Source organism: Diadema antillarum, unplaced genomic scaffold (genome assembly GCF_040938485.1).
Source record: "Diadema antillarum isolate AM-2024a unplaced genomic scaffold, OU_Dant_1.0 seq00000871_RagTag, whole genome shotgun sequence".
NCBI lineage: Eukaryota > Metazoa > Echinodermata > Echinoidea > Diadematoida > Diadematidae > Diadema > Diadema antillarum.
The window spans coordinates 267948-291695 of NW_027271737.1; the positions used below are offsets into that span (position 1 = coordinate 267948).

General features: G+C 39.4%; 1 protein-coding gene across 1 annotated transcript in view; it reads right to left on the reverse strand.

Moving 5' to 3' along the window:
- Positions 1 to 3475: 3475 nt before the first annotated feature.
- The window catches only part of LOC139740648 (uncharacterized), a 33468-nt gene continuing 13195 nt past the window's right edge, over positions 3476 to 23748 (reverse strand). The window contains exons 2-5 of the mRNA XM_071651225.1: positions 22974 to 23343; positions 17295 to 18755; positions 4988 to 5222; positions 3476 to 3937 (exon numbers count right to left, since the gene is read on the reverse strand). Coding sequence (XP_071507326.1) covers positions 3624 to 3937; positions 4988 to 5222; positions 17295 to 18755; positions 22974 to 23343 — 2380 coding nt within the window. The 3' untranslated portion in view covers positions 3476 to 3623. The remainder of the gene's footprint in view (positions 3938 to 4987; positions 5223 to 17294; positions 18756 to 22973; positions 23344 to 23748) is intronic.

The following is a 23748-nucleotide window of genomic DNA, read 5'->3' on the forward strand; positions in this document are numbered from 1 at the left end:
ATGAATAGTTATTTTAGGCAGACAGTGCAAATTAGCAGTTGAAATTTTGCATATAACCCCCCCCCCCCAAAAAAAAAGGGGGGGGGGGAAGAGACCCAAGGGTTTTACGCTCACCCGATTATTGCAAGTTCACCTTCAACGCATCCTTGCAGACTGTTACCTGAGAACACTGTAAACTTGGGAGTGGGGCAGTTTTGAGAGCTTCTATGGGAGCATGGTATCCATTTGCATATTCCATCACACTGGTATAAATACCCGACAACTACACGGTACTTAGAAAGTTTGACTATGCAGATTAAAAAAATAAAAATAAAAAAAAAATAAATGTAAAAAATGACGACCCCCCCCCCTCCCCTTAGGACCTCCACCCAACTACTAAAACTACTATGAATGACCCTGAAAGTGCACTCACCAGTGTATTTACTTAGAGTATTTCGAGTTCTAAACAACATTCTTTTTTTCTTGTTTTGAGTTAAGTATATAAACTGTCACCCTTGTGATAACACACTGGGCTTGGTGAACAAATTTGACCATGTGTTTTCAAGAAGACCAAGAAAATGTGTTGGTTCCCTCCATCCACCCCTGGATCCGCCATGAACAAAGTAGAAACTACAGTCAACAATCTACTTACCCATAGGGCACCCATTTGCACAGATTATTCTATAATCCCTGCCAAATCTGGTAAAAATCTTACCATGCATTTTCAAATGTGGACATCTCCCCCTACCCCCAATTCCGGCATGAACAAACTAGAAACTATCATCAGCTTTGTATTAACTCATAGTATTACCTTAGCTCTACTACTTAATGGGGGGGGGGGGGGGGTGTGCCCCCCCCCCCCCCCCCCCCCCCCCCCCCCCTTGGGGCCCCCAGGTGAGGCATGATGTTGATTTGAACAAATTAAGATCCTATCCCCCTAGGGATGCTACCTGTCAAGTTTGGTGAAAATCTGTCGTGGGGCTTTCAAGAAGATGATAAAAATGTCAAACGCTTACGCATAACGGATGACGAACGCCAGATGCAGAACGATGAGTGATCACAATAGCTCACTTGAGCCTGCAGCTCAAGGTGAGCTAAAAATCTCTTAATCATGAGTTGAGATATAAACACAATAATACATGAAAATGCAGCCTTACAGCAAATTTACATAAATAAGTTGGCTTAATAGTTAGTAATTGCCAATACCCTATCTGTTTCCCTCGGTAAACACAAATCTGGCAATCAAACCCTGACTCATGAGAGAAAATAGACACGTTTTAATACAATATCTGTGCTAATTTCATCTCTTTTACTTTTTTGACGGAGAGAACGAAAGAGAAGGAATCGCATATTTGCAGCATATAAGCAAGATAATATTGTGCCGTTGCAAAGAAAGTTATGATCAATCTAAAGCAATCAGCCCATAAAGGGAGTATTTACACTCAGCTAAAATCTGCTAAACATTTACACGTGTCAAACTAAATCAAAGCATCATGAACTGGCATAAAACTAGCAATCGGCTACTGGTCCAATATTTTACTAAAATTGAGTATCCTGTCGTTACATTCATGTTACACAGAATATGTGGCAACAATTCAGTCATTGAGGATAACAGTAAAGATCCAACTAAACGCAACACAAGCAAATGAAAATAAATTACGGTATGCACATGAAAAGATGGTTGAGACTGTCGAATAATACAGAATTGTGTACTTTGAGTGATTGTATTGTCTTAATAAAACAGTTGTGTGTATTCTATAACATTTTTCTACAGGGTGGTGGTGGGAAAGGCCCCACACAATATCTATCCACACCTTTGCTTTGAATTTTTCGACATTGAGAAGATACACTTCTATAGAGATAAATAAATGCAAGAAATATCTCATTCATTTCTAATGCAGTTCTCACCAGTGAACTGAGAGAGGATTAAACTGATTATACAGTTCACGCAACTTTCATATTTGAAATCAACCTGTTGCTTCCAGAAAAATTTCAAGTTTTCCATACAATATTCACTTAAAAGGTAAATTCAGATTATTAATGTAACTAGACTATTGCTGCAGGGCAAGCATAGCATAACATATTTTTTTACACTTGTAAATAAAAACATGACTATACAAGAAAGTAAATTACTGAGAACATTGCAAACAGAGTGTATATTCAAACTGTAAAATAATTAAATGGTCTGTGTGAATTTAGGCAAGATATTATTGAAGTATTACCAAGTTACAGACTTCAGAAATTGATAAGCACCCTGCATTTTTCACACAAAATGGACTGTTCAGAGGAAGATATGAAAAACTCATACCTTTCTTCGCCGAAATGATCATATCTGACCCCTTACATCATTTACAATTTTCACATGGAGTAATCCAATGATGTAAACTGAGAACAAAAGCTACACAAAATGTTTGTGTTTTGGGCCATCTCGCAGAAAAAAAAACCACTTCTGGACAGCTGATTCAACAATTTAGTTGATGCTGCATTACAAAGTATTGCTACATGTGCGGGGGGGGGGGGGGGGGGGGGGGGGGCTCCCACACACTCCCTGCAATGGTACAAAGCTGTACAGTTGATTTGTAAAAAAATTAACATGTATGCTAACTTTATGCATAATGAATTCGTGAAATCAGACTTTTTGCAATAATCACTAAACAAGCTCCAAAACGGCATATTTTTTGGTGTACATATTCTGTCGAGAGTTCTTAGCAAATGTAAGTGAAAAAAATTGTGCCATCAAAGATAATTCTAAAGTATTTAATTTCTTTTATTTCTTACGTATTCCTGTTTCTCGACTTTTGTTTTCAATTTTTTCTTATGGCAATTTGTTGGCAACAAAGTTCTGAGCATGAAAATATGTTAATAATTGATTTTAATCAATAAAAGTAAAAATAATCATGCTTCTGAAAATGTGTACAAATTGTGCAATTGTGCATGAATTCACATTTTGTAGCCATTTTTCTTCTGACATGCACCTACATATCATATATAACTTTGAAACGGCAGGCCTGTGGTCACAAATTTGGTGACAAAAAATGCAGGAGACTCAAAAGAAGTTTTGAACCATTGCAACGATACCATTTTGAAATGACGCGACACATTGCGTGGAATGTCACACGACTGTGTCATTGGGAGTCTGAGATTGAGATTAATCACACAGGAGAAATCCTTGAATAATGTAAAACCAGAAATGTTCGCATGCACTTTAATTTTGCAAGAGCCAAGATTCACAAAATTAAAGTGCAGGTGGAAGTTTCTTTTAATACACTATATGCATTGAATGCTACTGGCAATTTCATGAGGATTTCATGAAGACCGTCGGCTCCGATTTGTAAAAATTTTATGCCACAAAAATATCTTGCTTTACACTGGTTGATGGCAAACCCCCCCCCCCCCCCAAAAAAAAAAAAAAAAAAAAAAACCAGGAACGGAAAAAGTCACAGGCAGTGATTCTCTGAGGATTTTTCTTTCAAATCACAACACTACTGTAACACACTACACATTTTTCCATCATGACAGTGCTGAGTTTAGTGTCAACAGATTCTGTATACTGTCGCTACAATGCTGCGGTCGCAACCGGGCATGTTCAGTGCACTATTACCTATAACCCTGATATCGGGTGCCAGGCGTCGGCCCGCAAGGGATCACGAGAAATCAAACATGAAGTGCAGGAATCCGACTGAGATACCAGAAACGACGATGAGGACCAAAGTGGAGGCCACCACCCTCCACACGACTCCCTGCAGATAGCGCATCCCCCAGTCGTGCACGTAGCCCGCGTTGCGGCGAGAGGCAAGAAAGTCCACCTGGTTGCGGTTATTCTGGTAGCCCATGCGGTACCACGGCGGTAGGTTTGGGTTGCCGGGCAACGGGAAGGAACGGTTTAGAGTCCTCCGCTCCATCTGATGCCGGTTCTCAAACTGCCGTGGGAAAAGCTGTTTGACAGCTGATGTCAGTTCTGTGGAGTGATGTAGATGGCAAATGATGAAGTGCAAAGATTTTATCAAAATATTAATTTCTCTGAATTTTGAAGACACAGGACAAGACCTTCTTAAATCAGTTGCAACCATGTAATATCTTGATCTGGAAATAGGTGTATAAACACAAGAACACTTTTAGACTTCAAAGCTACACAATTCTTTTTGTTGTTGTTGTTGTTGATGATATTTCAAGAACTGCACAATACGGCATCATACACATTGTCCCAATTTAGAAGCAGAAAAAAAAAAGAAGTCAACACATAAGTCATCTTCCGTATAATCATGTTAACTTTAGGGACATGTTTCATAGAGAGATTGACAACACTTGACGATCAAAAACTTGCTGGCTGCTAACACAATTTCAACTACAGTGCTATCAACTCACTAGTTACAGCCACTCTGTAACCAGTGACTGACTGCCCCAAAACACAGGAGACTTCTACCAGCCCTTTATAAGACTTATTTGGTATCTTCAAAATACTAATGTGAAGCCAGCCTTGGAACCATCAACATTTATGTCAGTAGAAACAGACCTACACTGCGCTTTAGTTCAGGTTCATCTCTGGAGGTGAAATAATTCTAATTGTGAAGAGTATCAAGGTGGTTCATAAAGTGAGGTAACCTTTTAATGTACTCATTGAGTATTCTTTATTGTTTGAAATACATTCACGGTTTCTGTAACATCTTTGACTAGATTCATGTTATTTAAACCAAAATAAACAAGAAAAGGAAAAGAGTTACAACATTTTGTGAAAGCGTCCAGTCTCATTTTAGCGATCTGCCCTGGCTGTTGCAAGTCAGCCAAAAAAAGCCAGCCCAAAGGCCCCTTTTCTCTATTCTTGTGAAAGGGTGGTTCAAGTTGCAACTACCTACATTCTTTGCTTAAACTGTTGAGGACGGACTGATTTTGCTATAACAGGTATTTCCCATAGACACCTGCCTGAGTATTCTTGGGAATCATCTTCAATTGGTTAACAGGGTCTTGAACATCAAATCTTTAGTCCAGGCACTGCGGCAAGCTCACTTACGGTCATGCAGCTTCACGCTCCTTATGGTTGTGCGGCACAGGGGGCACGGTGTCACCACGGGGTGGAAGCGGGCCACCTGCCGCAGGCACGGCTCGCAGAAGATGTGCTCGCAGGGGAAGCAGGTGTGGGGCTGATAGTAGATGTCCAGGCACACGGAGCACGTTGTGACCTCCCGCAGCGAGCTGCCAGCACAGCGGGGACCCAGGAGAGAGTACAGCCCTGCTGCACTGATATCCTGTAGGAGAAAGACAAGGGATCAAGGACTTTATACGCCTGTCGTGTGACCTATGCCTCTCCCACTTCTGCTTCTGACAGCAGTACACCATTCATTATTTTTATTGACACCTAAGTGACATAATATACAGAAACCTGTAGGAGAGCGAGAAATCTTGCTGAGGAGACTGTGATGATACACATGTTCCTGTGGATGTCTCTGTTCCTAAAACACCCTAACACCCCAAAGCAGCACTGCCCTATAACATAGAAAGACAATCACAAACTAATTCCAGATGGACTCCTTTAGCTGGGTGACCAATGATTGAAGTGTCATGCCATGTCATGCTTACCCAAATGTACTGACTGATTATAGTAAAACATAGCAAACAGAATAGTGGACCTTTCAATAAATCAGACGAAAGTGAAAAAGGGATGTTTATTTTCAAAGTTTTTTGGAAACCGTCCCTTGTTTTCATGACAGTGTGACATTGGTAAACCGCATAAATAATGGAAATCAATAAGGTAATGATGCCACTGCCCCATAAATCTCTTGACATCAACTCAAAAATTCATTTTGAATAGAATGTCTTTGGTTGGTAGTTTAGCAAGGTTCTACCACCCAGTCCTCCTTATAAGTCTTTACTGGTAATCTTTTCTGGTAATCTTTTCACAATTCTACGATAATTCCTTGCAAAGGAAACAAATTCCTTCTTTCTGATCTTGTATCAGTAGAGAAAATTCAGTGATTTGTGCACAGCTTAACGGGAAACTTATGAAGTGGCAACATTAACACGTCATCTACTTTGCCTACATTATGCATGGAGATAGTGACCAATAACACACAAAAATATGTGAAAAATATGTGACCTTCAATGTTTTGTATCTTTCATATTGTACACCAAAGTCCAGTGAAAACTCTACCATTTGTCTTTTTGATTTCACCCTAAACTGTATGCACCATTTATATCAAGCAAGTCTAATCAAACTCACAACGATTTTGGGAGTGGTTAAATTTGTGATTGTGGAGTACAGTACTATACTGAAAGGAGAAATATAATTCACATTCATGTCAGGATCACAGTTAAAATTTTCACTTGTTTTAAAATTCACAAACAGCACCCGACTCGCACAATTTGCAAATATAAAAATCTAAATATAACTACAGTTGAACCTCTCGTATCCGGACAAGTCGGGACCGGGGCTCATCCGGATAAGGGATTTGGCCGGATACGGGAGACTCAATGCTTTATACATGTACATCCACATACACATGTACTGATGTAGCCCATTGTAGTACCACATGTAGTAATGTGTATACTGCAACCTTTTCATTGTTACACTCAGTAACAGACCCGAAAATAGAGGTTCGTGTTTGCAAGAATGAAATCATTTTCTTTTATAAATTCTTGGGATAATTTACCTAATAATTATTAAGAAATGTATCAAGTAGATCTTGAAAATAAACAGTACGAGTCGACAAAACTACGCTTCAAAATTTTGAGTGTTCAATATCATTCGTTGCTCAGCCAATGACTCGAAACAATGCATGTCTATCTAGTCATATCGACGGCTGTGTATGGACCCATATGTAGCAATGCGATATGAGAGGACTCGAGTGCATAATCTGTCCATGTTCTTGCGATGATTTGGGGATGTTTGGGGGTGTTAAAATGTCTGAAGGTAAGCAATTTGATGTAATGTATGTTAATCATGTTAGAAGTAATTCATGTGTGTTTGTGTAGGAGTTCTCAAGGAGTTGGGAATCCCCCTTTCCTCCCGTAATTATTTAAAAAAAAATCAGGGCGAAATTGCGTCCGTATAATAGAGAGATCCGGATAAAGGGAGGCCGGATAAGAGAGGTTCAACTGTACAAATATTTGATGTATACTGTATTCACGGAAGTCCATACAAAGATGGAGTGGCATTTTGCTTCAAATGGTTGTCATGTGGTCTGATTGGATTGATGAGGATGACACAGATTATTAAAGTATGATTTTGTATGAAAGGAAAACAATACATCGATTTCACCAAGTCGAAGTTTGAGCTGTAAACTGCCAATACTTGTTCATAAATGGACATGTGCCCCATTTACACCTCTTTGCTGCCCTTTTTGTTTCATTTTCATCTTTTTAATCAATTGAAGATACAGAATTTGCTACTGTGGAATTCCCTTTCTCTGAATTTCTAAGAAATACTTAACAATCAGAATACCACGAAACAAATTGTTGCGTGTGGTGGGAAAATGGGAAATACATGAGGAAAATTGATTGTGGGAGTACGTGCAGGAAGCAAAAGGCACATGTGTTCATCTGTTCATCTATAAACAGTGAATGACTCAGCAGGTACTTCATTACAGACATTAGGGTGCCAGGTAAAAATGGCAGAGGTAAAAATGGCAGGGGTAAAAATGGCAGAGGTAAAAATGGCAGAGGTAAAAATGGCAGAGGTAAAAATGGCAGGGGTAAAAATGGCAGAGGTAAAAATGGCAGAGGTAAAAATGGCAGAGGTAAAAATGGCAGAGGTAATAATGGCAGAGGTAAAAATGGCAGAGGTAAAAATGGCAAGGGTAAAAATGGCAGGGGTAAAAATGGCAGAGGTAAAAATGGCAGGGGTAAAAATGGCATAGGTAAAAACGGCAGGGGTAAAAATGGCAGAGGTAAAAACGGCAGAGGTAAGAATGGCACAGGTAAAAATGACAGAAGTAAAATGTCAGAAGTACTAGTAATGAGAGCGATTTCGTCAGATATAAACGTATGAAGAGGTTTTGATTGATAACCTAGCCAGAGCAAACTGTATTTATCGAATTTTCAAATACAAATTGCAGATTTGAAGAATATTGATTGAATTATGTTTTAAAGAGATTAGAGCACTCGCATTATTCTGAGTTTGATTCAATTGCAGTGGCGTAATCTCTCTCTGTGCAGGAAATAATAAACCAGCTAAGAGCCCAGTAGGCCTATGGGAAATTACTTTTATTATTCAGTATTATTATCATTATTATTGTTATCATTATTTTTATTATCATTATTATCTATCATTATAAGGGGGTTCCAACAATGCTGCAAAGCCCTTAAACAGTACATGTATAATCCTACGTTGTTTCGCCAAATGAAGTTATCACACACACACACACACACAAACACACAGACACACACACATGTCACACACAAACCCAATTTTGGTGTAAACATAATTACACGCAGATACACATACTCTCCCATACACACTCTTACACAAACGAATTCCGCTCACGTCCAGGCTAGTATATTGTCATTTTTTTTTTCAGTTTTTGAACTGTTTAGTGTAAAGAAGTGAAGGGGACATAGGGTAGTCGAAGCAAACCATTTATTTTTCACCTGTTCAATATTATTTTCTCACATTCAGGTTTCGTAGGAGCCTATTTATCTCACAAGGCCTGATCACGACATAATGTAGAAGTAAAAATACAAAACGCAAAAAACAAACTACAGCAGATGTATCGGCAGACATAAGTAAGCTCTTGCAAAATATTTTATTACACTGTTCAAGTATCACATGGCGCAAAAACATATATCTCGAAGTTAATGAACACTTTGTGGTCACTTTACAAACTTATGCCTATTAAAACTGGAGACGAACTTTCGCAATAAACTGGTCTAGTGAGAGTAAAAACTGATAGTTTGCCATGGGATTTCTTTCAATCATTGTTGAACGAATCCGCAGGCGAAAAAATTTAGATGTTTGATGCCTTTCAAACTTTATAGCTGTTGCTTCAACGTCAGATTCCATTATGTTGTCAACATGGTGTGTTGCTAAAGATTGGTAGATTCAGCCACCGAAAATGACGTTGTTCCCTCGTTATACAACAACAGTAAGAAAATCCAATTCAATCCCATTCAGGTAGATTGAAATCACCGCCTATGACTACCATTAGATCGCGATTCAATTTACACAGCCATCGCTGAAGCTTTGCAAGACTCTCTTTACATGTGCCGCGGGGAGAAATGTTACATGTACACTGCGCTATTAAATTTCTCCCAGTGGTAACAGAAACAGTAAAAGATCCGTGCCAATTTTTCATACCTGCATGTCTGTTATCAAGCAATTTTATTTTCAGAAGTTTGCACACTTTTAAAAATACTTATTAATATAGTATAGGACCTTCTAGATCTAAAGTGAGTTTGATATTTTACTGACAAGATACCTGTAGAGCTGTATAGTGGTTAATATGTCCATTTTCAGGTGTACCGAGGCTCATCTTTTTACTGATATATTATCGGATTGTTGACTGGCCGAGCATTTTTCAAGTTACATGAGTGTCCCATATTTCTTCCCGTGTCCCATTTCTCCCCGGTCTCCCCCGTGCTTTGTTTCAGGAGAAGAAGGCACGAAAAGCGCGTATTGCGAGAAAGGTGTCAGAAACATGAAGAAAAAAAAATCTCTGTCACTTTTACCCCGTCCTCTTGCATTTCAACGACTAAATTTTTATCAATGGCGTTTTTATCTCTAGCATTTTGACCACTGACATTTCGACCACTGACAACTTTACCTCTGACTGCCATTTTTACCTCTGCCATTTTTACCTCTGCCATTTTTACCCCTGCCATTTTTACCCCTGCCATTTTTACCACTGCCATTTTTACCCCTGCCATTTTTACCTCTGCCATTTTTACCTCTGCCATTTTTACCTCTGCCATTTTTACCTCTGCCATTTTTACCTCTGCCATTTTTACCTCTGCCATTTTTACCTCTGCCATTTTTACCTCTGCCATTTTTACCTCTGCCATGTTTACCTCTGCCATTTTTACCCCTGCCATTTTTACCCCTGCCATTTTTACCCCTGCCATTTTTACCTCTGCCATTTTTACACCGAACCGACATTAGGACACCATCTTCGACCTCGAGCGGTGGCTAAATGGCTGCGGTCAACTCATTACATCCAGCCAGTTAGAACACATTTTAATTTTCCATACGCATGTTTACAACATGAACGTGAATCTGCCAGCTTCTATAATAGCTGCCAGTCAAAAGAAGACGAACTTGAGCTGCTGCTAACTCATTATGTGCCACGCTTGCACGCCCTACTCATTCGACGGCGTGCCAAGTTTGCATATTCTGCTCAAATGCACAAACCGGCCTAAACCAATCGATATAATCACCAAAGGCCACATTACAATGATTTCCAATAATATTTCTCGTGATTCCATTCCTGTCACATGTACGGTAGCATGCCTTTTATATGGTGATTGACTATCAAATGGTGTTCCCTACTGGATTTACTGGTAAATTATAAGTTGCGGCCAATGTTTCATAGACATGTGGGTTTAGTGAATGCAGCAATATTGGTAGAACACATCAGTGAGAGTTTGAGGAACATCGGACAATCCGTTCAAAAGTTATGAATTTTAGAAGTTTCTGCTGAGTCACGACTGGATGAGAAGACTACTATGGCTTGTGATGTCACATGAGTACAACGATATAAAGAATAAAGAAAATTCAACATATTTCCATTTTTCTTGCATAATGAAAGGACACTTGACTTCTCTCTTTCAGAAAGCAGGAGGAATAATATTACCCTTATTACAACATACATCGCTAACAAGTTGAAGAAATGTGAACTTTATTCAAAAAGTAATGCTTTGTGAAATTCTCTTTTTATTTTCCTCATATCGTTGTACGCATGTGACATCATACACTGTAGTAGTCTTCTCATCTAGCAGTGACTCAGCAGATACTTCAAAACTTCATAACTTTTGAACGGATTGTCCCATTTTCCTCAAACTTTCACTGATGTGTTCTACCAATATTGCTGCATTCTCTCAATCCCTTAGATGTACAAAGGTGAAATTGTCTTTTAAAGTGATACCACATGACCCAGTCCAGGACATGGACATGCAAATCAAAAAGTCCATAATGGTCATCATCACTTTAACCAATGAAAAGCGATCAGAAGAGCTATTAAACTAGAGCCACAACACAGGTGAACTACAGGGCAGAAGATGCGGGGATTTTTTAGGAGAAATGACCTCCCACCCCCCTCAAAAAATAAATAACATCCTGAGAAATTCTCCAAAACTGAGCAAAGAGCCACAACAAATGTTATTTCACTCTCAACCACACTCCCTTCCTCTTCCTACATTCCACTGAATGACAGTGAGACACTGGAATTAAAAGCAATTAGATGTCTATGAGCTTTCTATGATCTATTTTCCTGTCACACACTGGGATAATTTCCTCTACTTCTGCTGCTTTATCAATGATCAGGCTTATCTTTCTAGGTATCATTTGTTATTACTGAACAACAGAGTTTATTATTATCATTATTATTATTATTATTATTATTTTTTTTTTTTTTGGGGGGGGGGGGTTGTCACTGTTCTCAGATGTGACACATGATGTCAAATATCAAAGTATCTTTTTTCTTTTGTAATGTGGGAGTATTACATCGTGGTTAAGAATCAGTACTGAGGTTTGTTTGGAGTTGTTGCTGTTCTTTTTTTTTTTGCCAATGGCTTTCCAACACCTATGATTTTATCAATGTCATTTGAATTTCTGTGCATGACCACCAAGTATTCGTTCATTGATGGGGCTACTTAGTCGCATGCGTAAAACTGCTTTGCCACCTTCAGTTTAGAGTGCTACCAACATATGTGACCCTGCATCACAAAACGAACAGAAAGTCGCCAGACATGAAATTTTAGTTAAGAGCTTATTCTGAAAGAGCAGACTTAAATGATGTACATGTATGACTCAAATCAAATGGACTCTCCTAACCTATCTAAATATTGGAAAGAAAGCACACACTCACGGAAAGTGTGAACTGAGAAAAGAGGCTCAGAAGTACAGATATCTATTCAAGCGTTAAATCTTTACCAAGCCGTGCTTGCTGTGCGATGAATGGGGCAAAAACCGGATGTAAACCACCGGAGTAACAACAATGAAGGGATTATCAGATTAAAGTGAAAGTGAGCATGCCTCATAAGCACATTCTGTCCATAACTAATGCCAACTTTCAAAGCAGTAGCATCATCCTTTCAAAAGTTATCAGAGTTGAAAGTGAAGAGTGAGTAGAAGGTATTTAAGAAATGAAAAGGGGACTCTAAAGACACACCTAATCACACTATTCTACAAAAAAAATGTTCGAGATTAACTCCTAAAAACACACTTTCCTGCCCTTTTTATAATCACAAATTTTAGCATAATGTAGAAGGAGACTTGTTCTTTCAGAAAATGTGAAAAAGTCAAGATCGGCTAGGTTGACCCATTTCGCCTATTTTCAGTCCTCGCACAAAATCAGTGTGTGCGACTTATTGTTCATTTTGTGGAGCACGGTCACATATGTATACTTGGGTGACCCGCACCTCGTCATAGTTAATGTTTGCCCATAATTGAATCACATTTCGCCACTGAAATTCTTTGAAATCCAACTCACATACAGGAAAAATGCTGAAAATTCCAATGGAATCACAAGTTCACTGATCGATATTGAAAATTTGCAGCTATCGTCGTCAAAGGCGAACAATGCGAAAAAGTTGCGCGATAAGGAAGGGGCCCGCAACTCGTCACCCGCTCTCCCATAGACTTAGCACGTAAAAGACGTGTGCGGGTGACCGTGATGTTCCCATAGACATACACGTAAAAGATGCGTGCGGGTGACATATAACACGTATTCCTATAGCCCTACTAAAATTTCAGATTTTTGCGAAAAACTGTTTGGTTTTCACCACAATTTGCTTGATTGTGGTAGTCTTGCCAAGTTTCAAGCGTACAGAACACAGTCCCGGGCATATATTTTTGTTCAGTGCGCTCAAAACGATTTTAAGCAGGGTGACGGTATTCGGGCCCCTGACGAGGTGCGGGCACCTGGCTATACTCTGTAAAAAATGAAGAGTGAAAATCTTCACTCTTGAAGGAGTGACTAACAGAAAAGAGTGAGTTTCGAGTGAAATTAGAGTGAAAATGTTCATTTTCTCTAATTTTGGAGTGACCTCAGGGATCACTCCAAAATTAGTGAAAATGAACATTTTCACTCAAAATTCACTCCAATTTCACTCGAAACTTACTCTTTTCTGTTATCAACTCCTTCAAGAGTGAACATTTTCACTCTTCTTTTTTTTTTGAGAGTACTGTACACGTACAAACAAACATCAGTGCTTGCCCAGGGCAGCCTACACTTGCTGTTGGGCAAGTAGTGCACATTTCACATTTTCGCGAGTAGTTAAATTCGCGATTGTAGAGTACAGTACTAAATGGAGAAATGTATGCTTGCACGTCACATTCATGTCGGAATCAGAGTCAATATTTTCATGTGTCTATAAATTCGCGAATAGCACCCGACTCGTGAAATTCATGAAAATAAAAACCTTGCGAAATATTTGCCGTATTCTAAGCAAGGCTTCAAAAGGAAAATCCACATGTTCCATTTTAAAGGAGAAATCGAGGACAAACATAAGTTAGTCTAAAAAGAAAGTGTTAAAATTTTACAAGCACAACAGCGAAAGTATGATCAAAATAAGATGAAATGTAAGAAGTATTTAATGAAACTGAGAAGTTTTGCTGATTTTCACAAAACATTTCTTGAACAGTCAATATGAAAATGCAAATAGTGAATACATGATGTTATCCCCTCACAATTGCCATGTACAGTATGTACGTACATGTATGTATAAAATCGCGAAATTTCTGGCTTTTGATCAAACATACATTGTAATTATGCCCTAGTCTCAAATCATTATATATTGGACTGATCATTAATTTGACGTTTCTCAATTGGTAATAACATTACAATGTATGTTTAGTACTTTTAAATCAGAAAAATTGATTCTTTGCATTTTTGGGTAAATGATCAATGGAAACTTGTTAAGTGATGACATTATCACCTCACACATTTCATTTTAACTGTTTAAAAATGGTTGTACAAAAAATTAGCAAACTTTGAAATCTCATAACTAAATTTCCTTACTTTTGATCAAATTTTCACTGTTGTGCTTGTCATAGTCTACTCTTTCTTTTCAGACTCACTCTGAACTGGTCTGGAACTCCCCTTTAATTCCCAGTTTACAGAGCAGACAGAAAACCTGAAAACATAGTTATTCTGCGACTTTACAGCGCAAAGGCATAAAAAGAATTACAACATGTTTTTAAAGCACTTCTGGTCCAACATCATTTTCTTTTTATTGTCACTGTAATGCATCATATCACAACTAGAACCAGCATTACATGCCAGAAGTCAGACGATAAGCAAGACAAAGATTGGGAAAGGGATCTATTTACACAACATGCAGACATCTCTGTGCCAACTTGCTGACCCAGACTGTTATCAGTGTTTCATTCTTAGAACCACGATAGAGGTGAATGACATTGCAGAATGTTGCCTGGAGGGTTGAACCATTCATGTTGAATAACAACCTCCAGTGGTTGAAAAGACTGCAAGGCAGCTGGCATCACAATGTGACAAAATCTGGGTCAGACATACACAGACACTGGTTGAATAAACTGGAAGATGTGGCCGGGAGGGGTGTACGCAACTGTCGTTGCCATGCCAACAAGTGTGCAAGTCATGTGCATGTATGCGTGACAATTTACTCAAGTCTGTTCATCATTTCATTTGAAACTTGCTTCCAACAATGATGGATATTTCAAGGAACTGACTCAAGGCTCGCTCTGCTTGCAATTTGTATCTAAACTTAAGCCTGTGGGGAGTCCAACCTCTAACACACACAAACAGATAAAGTACATCTGCTGGCTGGACTTGCCTGTAAGTGAATAGGGAGGAGTACACCTACGTGGTACATTGTATACCCTAAATACTGCACAGGCAGAATTCATATGTACTGGAAACGAAACAAACGACTCATCAGCTGCTGCAATATTCTGTACATATCCCCTCCGTCATTGCTTCAATGGAAATTAACCCACTACCCTTTGAAGAAACTATTGTTTGACATGTTGTAAGACAGTAAAAACGCAAGTTGAAAATTATCAAACTTAACCTGTGTTCTAATCGTTGAACCATATTGTTTGAAGAAATGCCTTCTGTAGCCATTCCCACAATATGATAGGTAATACAGTACTCTCCGCTCAATCGGGTACTGCTTAATCAGAGAAGAATCTCCTGATTAAAATGTGAAATGAAGATCATTTCAGGTCAGGGGCCATTATCACAACCAGAGCATGCATGGTCCATGAAGTCTCTTGTGCATAAATATTTCGTGTACACACAAAATATGCTTAAAGTTTCAATGGGAGGGGCACTTCCGGAGCATTTTTACGATAATCTACGTACACGTAAATTGAATGGAATGTTTTCCAGCCTTCCTCTTTACAACAAATTTTCACTTTATATGCACTCAATGCTATTCTGATGTCCTAGAACACTGCATTTCAGATACAAAAAAAAAAAAAAATACTCAACAGCAGTTTTCCCACAAAAAAAAAATTGCGATGAGCTTTGACGACAATAAAATGAATGAATAAATAAATGAATACATAAACAACCCAACTAGATAAATGAAGATTTCATTTCTTAGAATTACTCGGAAAGGTATCTGACTTTGATGATTTCAACAGTATTTCAAGAAGATAAAAATGTGCCACAACTCAGCAAAAAACTGTCAGCATGGTCAGGAATATTGTCACCACATGAATGTTTGTGAGTCAGTTTCAATAGTGTCTCGAGGGTATTCATCTCAAAATAGCCACCACTGCCCTGTGATTGTGACATAATCGAACACTTGTAATATGAATAGCGCTTCTCAAATCCTCTGCATGCAGATATCATTACTTTCACTCTTCATCGGGGGAAAAAGAAATTAATACGTTCATCATGAATTCCCCAAAAATTTCAAGCAGATCATTCTGGTCTTCTTCTCAAGGAAATATTTCCATGCCACTTTGAGTGAAATATTCTTTGCAATGTTGTGCACAAACACCGGCGAAGGGTAATTCTCTGCAGATGATGTCTTCATCATCACATGACAAGGAACGCTATTTTGAATGATATACCGAACTGCATGTTAAAATAAAATGATTTACCACCAACCAGTCACAACATTTCATTGACTTCTCTGGCTTTGCCCTGAACTTCACCAGTCTGCTACTTTTACTAGATATGTTTTTTCTTCACATCAACTTTGGAGCAAACTTTCCATGGATCAACGACAACTGACAAAGAGTCTTCAAACTTTTCATCTTTGTTTACAAGTAGTATCTGGTGTTACATGTGACCAATCCGTCAACAAAGCTACTAGATTGAAAGAGCTTATTGTCACTGGGGTGACAAACCCTTGTATCTCAAATTTTGGTGAAAATGACTGTTTGGATTACTGGTCAGATAATAACTTAAGTGATGTCCTGTCCAAATCTTGGCTGTCTTATCACAAAAATGAAGCCACCACAGCATGTCAAAGGGCTATCCCATTTGATGTACCTGGTAGTGCTTTGGCTGTCACATTTTTTTTTTTTTTTGCTCTCCTGAACATTTGACACTTTTGAGATACAAGGTCTTATATGAGTAGATACTAGAGTGCTTACTTGCCATACACCCTGTATAATTGCTCTGTGATTGCACAGAGAGGCTTGAGGCTTACCCCACATGGAAGCATGCTAGCATACCGGCAACCGAGGAGCAGCCAAATCGAGGAGTATGTAGTTCAAAAGTTCAAGTACATCCTGTAACAAATGTTACTTGAGTGCACTGAGCACATACACGCAGAGCAAAGTCCACCATTACTACGTAGGACACATGTGCAGCTCAATGTGATCACAGACATTATTATATAGTTCGCCCTCTAGGTAGTGAGAAAATCTCTTTGGGTCATACAAAGGATGCACATGTGTGTCATTTTGAGTGTGTCAGCACAAATTGTATGCAGAATTATTCAGTGGGATTTGATCAAATTTCATAGTTATCACATGCATATTATTCCTTACTGATAACAAGAAATGATAAATGTTTTACAGAACAGAGGACAAAATTCTGCCAAAAATCCATTGTTTTAATCATAATTCTGACAATTACTGATGCTTAAAAAATTTACTAGATGCATTTCTTTTTGGCTTGCTACAGATGCATACCAAGCGTCAGTAATTACAAAATATCTATAATTCTCACCTGAATGGCAGATTCCTCCTCAGCTCCTAATGTCTGTCTTTCCAGCCATCTCTCATAACGTCTCTGTTTCCTCCTCTCCTTCTTCTTCCTGTTTCTTTCCTTCCTCTGTTTGCGGGGACTTCTCTCACCGGTAGAGCTCTGCACATTTTCGCTCTGGTCCACCACATCGCCTCCCAGGGTTGCATCTTCTTCATCCTCACTCTCTCTAACCTGCTGCTGAGCGTGGGTCAGCGGCGGCACATGTCGGTCCCTGCCAGCGGAGGAGCCCAGCGACTCCATCTGCTCTGAGGTGGAGACCTGGGAATACGGGCCCGGGGACTGGCTGCCAGAGGAACTAGGATTCCTTGGTCTCTCCAGTGTACGGCCACGGTCAGCTGCCTGGCTGAAGAAACCTTGGCTATTCTTGAATACATTGGCAGAAACGTCCACTGGGAAAGAGATGGGTATTGACGTTGCTGTGGAGGTGTTGCTACCCGCTGACCGGTTGACATGGTAACCTCTCCTGTCACCCAGGCCACCATCTTCTGAATCTACAGTCCTGTTACTGTATGGCCAAACTTGATGCTGGCTCCTCCTCTGACTCTCTCTAGCACACGGATCACTCGACATACTCGGCAACATAGTCACTGGAGATTCTTGAGAACGAGATGCTATCACTCTGCCTCTATTTGTGCCAGAAACGTACGCTATATTTCGCTCTACTGTGAGACCATTAAGCAACATGTCATTTTCAAGTTTGCCTCGTCCCGATTCAAGTCCAAAGGACACTGGCCGGTCAACAGGAACTTTCAACCTCCCTTTCCTCTGACGGATTTCTGAACCCTCTGCCAGGAAAGAGTTACATGTATTTCTTGAGGAAGGAGATGCCTCCTTGAGGAGTAAGTTTTCAGCCCTCTGCGAATGGAATGGGTGTCCAACATGCAGAATCATCGAGGGGCTCCTTGACAAGGGATTCTCACTGCGGGTAAGAGAGTCCAGGGGCAAGGATCTCGGACCCGCTCTCTGGTGGTCATTTCGTAACGGCTGACTGGGGGATGCCTCTTCATCGGATGCTGATGAGAAAGCATCTGGCAGGAAATTGCGTGTAGGTGACTCTGAAGTGGAGGGCATAATTGATGCTGCAGTCACGAGGATGGAGGAATCTACTTCGGCAAAGGTAGGCGTGTCATATTCAGCTCCGCCCGCTCCTAGTCTGTGGACAGTGCTGGTCCATGTGGCTGTGGAGCTGTCGCCTTCTTCACTGAGGGAGTTTCCACTTGAGGAACTTGGTGGATTTTGGGGCATTGGTCTGATCCTGGCAATGATTGGCGAGGACGACTCACAGTCTACACGATTCCTCATGATGTGAATGCGGGAGGGCTTCTCAGTGGCACAGTGCAACTTGTACGGAGTGACAAAGTCAAAGGAACCTACTCGTCCGTTGCACTTAGGACACAACAGCTTTCCTCTCTTCCACTGAAACTGCAGAAAAGAAAAGTCAGACACATGGTTTTAGTAACTGAAGATATGACAGATTAAAAAGTAAATAATATCATCTTCATTATTTAAAGCTCAAAACCTCCAAACAAGTCTAAATGATGCTAACTTAAATATTCTGAAGAAACACCTGAAGACTATTTGATTGAATTTTGCTATTTTAACATGCTGTTCTACAATTGTACTTTGTCATATGAATACATACATGTAGATGTAGTACCTGGTAAGATTTTGTAATTTTTATGCATAAAGGTGATTATATTTATCATCACACATCTAGAGTTTATTATCATTTCCACTTGACATCATTATAATTTTTCCACTGAGTGCATATGATTTTTTTTTTAACAGGAAAAATGAAGAAATTAGCATGTGTGCAATGGCTTTGTACACAGCATATCCAAAAAAGTTGCTAAGAAACATATCTAAGTCATTAAAGATTCAAATGACAAGAAAAAACAAAACTCCCTCCTGAAAACAAACTGTAAATGATCCCTCATGAAACATGACCACGCCGCCAAAACCGAGATGATGGCATTTCCCATAACTCTTGGGGTTGTATCAGACCGCAATTTGACTTTAAATAGTCACATATCGCATGTCACTTAGACAATCAGGAGCCAACTTCAAAACCTTTTACACTTCCACAAGTTCCTAGCAGCAGAGGAGGTTCAGAGGTTGTGCACTTTCTTGTATCTGCCAGGTTCGACTTGCAATTCAATACTTGCCAATCTCCCTGAAAATCAAATCTACCGACTACTGACCACTGAATTCATTTCATTGTAGTTTTGGAAAATTTTCACACAATATTGCATTTTCAGGGTTCTACCACTAGTTGCCGTTGTTTTGTGTGTAAAGCATGCTTTGTCTCATAAATGCAGGTTCTCCTGTAGCATGAGTATCATACACAATAGATATGGCACATTATCAATGCACATTATCATTACTATCATTATTATCATTTTCATCATTACTCACAGATACACATGTATTGAATGCCTGTGACAACTCGTGAAAATTTCAGGCTGCAAAAAAAGGCCATCAGCTCAAATTCATGAAAATTTCATGCCACATAAACATCTTGCTTTACAGTAAGTAGTACAGAAGGCATATAGAATGATATGATGTATAGGATTTATGGTGGCAATGCTGCTGCGGCATTCTCATGTTCTTTCTATTTATCATTTTTTTTGGTGTGTGTGATCTATCCAGCACAAAGCTTCTCCAGCGCCCCAATTCACACACACACACACACACACACACAAACACACAAAAAGTCAATATGATAGCAACTCTTGCTGGAATGGCGATTGTCATGGTAACAACAAGAATCCAGCTTCCTGATTGGCTGTTGCTATGGGAAGTTGCCATTTCAGCAGGAGTTGCTATGGGGCCCAGATGTGATGTATGCAGGAGCGATATTTCTGATGAAACATTGTTGTACAGGGTAGGCTCTATTACAAAGTTTGTAATGGTGCAACCAGAAGATGATGCACTGTACTTTGCCTGCCGCTCAGTGTTAGTGATATGTGCAAACACGTGCACTGCATACACATGGACATCATAATGTAAATTGTACAATATGTACCTGTGTAATGTCAACAGTGTCATAAGCATGTTCATGTATGCGTAGCGGCAATATCAATCACCAAAGTGTATACACATTCAAACAAGATTTCACAGCAGATAACACACAGTGTATTTGCTGTATTCGAGCATGCAGTACTTGTAATCTTGCTTGAATGTTTTCTGGCTCAAAGTAAAGAACAGAATATACTGGCGAGATACTTTTCATCAAGTTTGTACAAATCTTTGCTAACCTACAGAAAAGTTTGTTCAGGACTTTGTCATTGTACACACATGTCTACCTGCTTTACTGTGACAGAAATGAACACTTCTTTTCCTCTGATTACAATTGTGCATTGCCTGAGAATAGTGCCTTCCCACATAAAGACCAGCTATCACAATTACATGTATTTTCTCATCTCTCTCGTTAAAGGTATTACCGCATTTTCTGGTATGCCACCCACACCCACGTACAAGCAGCACCCTTTTTCTGAGTTTTTTTAATAGGGAAAAAGTGTGGATTATATAATCTATATACCAGAAAATATGGTACATACTGGTAAGCCATAAGACTTGCAGCAAGTGGTATGCAGGATTTTATTGTTATTGTTAAATACCTGGTACTAGTACAAATTTCAGATTTCATTCATAATGTACTTTGCACGCACTTAACTATTGTTTAAATACGAATAAACCATCAAATTTTTGTATCACTGGCCACGTACAGTGTACAAACCAATACAGAGGTCAAACAGATTGAAATTTTTATTCTGTGCACACAGAAAATATTGCATTCATAGATCACGTACGCTTTGGGCGAAATTGGATGCAGACCATGATCAGAATGTTGAGAAGACATTGGTCGTCTCACCCCTTGACAGGGTCATAATGGTCATGTGACTGTGGAGGAGTTCACACATGATTGGCTTACATACACAATGTTGAGACTTCCAACCACAGTTCATTATATTTTGAGACAAGCATTGTCATATAAATTTACCATCACATACACCCATACAGGAGGGCTCAACACAAACTTTCTTCTCTGGTTGCCCAATCTAACCTCTAAAATCTTTAAATGTGAAATTTTGGCGGCCCAAATTAAGAGCATGTCACAATCCACTTTGAAACTTAGCTGGCAGATCAAGATAACTTTTCTTGAAATATGGTGGCACAACATCAATTTTTAGTGGCCTGGGCTCCAGGGCCACCACTAATGTTGAGCCCTTTATAAGATGTTGTTCATCTATTTTTTCTCCTTGTCGTGGTAATTTTCCTGATATCAGTAGGAAAGTAATATTTCCCAGTTGCTGAAAATTGCAAACACAAAATCATGTTTTGTACAGTAATCCTAAAACTTGGCCCTTGGGGATACTTTTCATATTGATACCCCACGCAAAGAACAAAAGACAAACAAACAAATGTAATTCCTTACAGACCTGCCTACAATGAATGCTTCATTTCTAGTTCACAAGCATTACAGAAAGAATACATAGGCCCGCATTCACGAAGGTGGTACAATCTTTGTCCATGGTTCAAATCATGGACAAAGACCGTAGTTTTGTACGGGGCGCCAAGTGTCTGCATGGCCTATTTCGTTACAAAATTAATCATTTTGTTGACGGCGTCATTTCGTCGACAGTACCATTTCGTTGACGAAATGATCATTTTGTTAATGAAATGGTCATCTAAACATGGTTTAAACTATGGACAAAGATTGTCCCACCTTCGTGAATTTGGGCCATTGTGTACAGTAACTTGTGTGAATGGTTATCAGAATTACATACGATAGACATGTAGTTTTGATAACTCTCACTCACATGATATTATTCTGTCATTGAGAGATAATCTGTGCTGACTGTGCTAAATTATCTTTGCAATGCTTCGGCTTTCCATAAATTAGTTAGTAAAATAGTGCACCAAACGTAGGAATAATCGTGTGCTACAGACGAGCTTAAATGCAATTTTTGGCCTTCCATAATGGGTTAGAAAAATGGCACAAGAAATGAAGGAATGATCGTTTCTGCTTCTCACAAGTTTCAGCAAATATGTTAGATTATCTTATGATAATCACAAGGTTCAGGATGGAAGTCTGTTGGTTCTGTCCTGAAACATGATCTGCAATCTGATTGCATCAGAAGGGTAGCTTCTAAGCTTGGGAGACCACAAGTCATTTGATCACACATGCACGCATACACAACAAGGTGACAAATTGAATAAAGACTATTGAAAGAGTGGACTGTTTGACTTCAATTTTATTCCCGTTGTACTGCTGGCTGATTGAATAGGGTCTTGTGTTTTCTAGAGCAACCCAAGGCCAGTATAGTAAAATCGATAGGTAGATTTCCCATGTCTTTTGGGCAACCCAAAAGAAGTAAATATTTTTAAAAAATGACGTAGCAACTTTAAAAAGATGCTAGCAGGGGAAAAAAGATTAATTTTTGATATTTTCATCAGCACTTTAAAAAAAATAATAAAAATTTGATGTGGCACCAAGATCAGAGGAGCAGGAGGACAAGAAAGTTAACTAAGTACTTTCTTTTTTATTTGGCTTAATCAAATTCTTTGTGATTTTAACAAGTCTTGCATCTTGGTATTTTTAAAGAATCAGGTACCAGAAGTGAAACTGAACAGTACCTTGTCCAAAGTGCGATGAACCCAGGGAGGGGTGGAGTCTTCGTTGATAAACCAGAGGGGGTTCGGGCCGACTGTCACTTGTCCATACGGGGCTAGCACTCCTACTGATCTGCTGACGTTGTCACTGCCACCGCAGGGTGTTGGCTTGGACTCCTCCCCCTGACCCTCTTGCAGGGGTGCCTGATGGAGACCTGGCTGCCTTACCGTGCTTGGGCCAGGCATGTCCTGATGGTGCTGCTGCTGGTGGTGGTGGTGGTGGTGGTGGTACCCTGTACCCGGGTTGAGGACACAGGTGCTGTCAAACAGGTGCTGCCTGCACAGCCGGCACCTGTAAGTCACCCTCTCACTGCCCTTCTCCATGCTAGCTCTTCTGAAAAGGAGGGGGATGAGATTGACACAAGAGGGCAGCTAACAGAAAACAATTATCAATCTCTCACTCAACTTGCAATGTATCAGTTATCATAAGTGTGTGGAATCCCTAATGATCTCCTTCATGCTTTCAGGGGCTATCACAGGTGAATTATGGCTGTTTTTTGCATGCATTCTACCTGTACACAAATTTGATATTCAGGGTATTGGTACACAGATGACGGTGAGCACTGTCAGAAGCATGGATGGGACAAATGCTTTCCTGTGGTTAAATATTTATCCTAATTTTTATTCATTCATCTATTTTTCTTTACGTTTTTTCCTTTTGCAATACATGCTTTCATTTTACACTTGCATCAGTTTTCACAGCATCTTTAGATATGTACAGCTAACAGAGAATGAATGG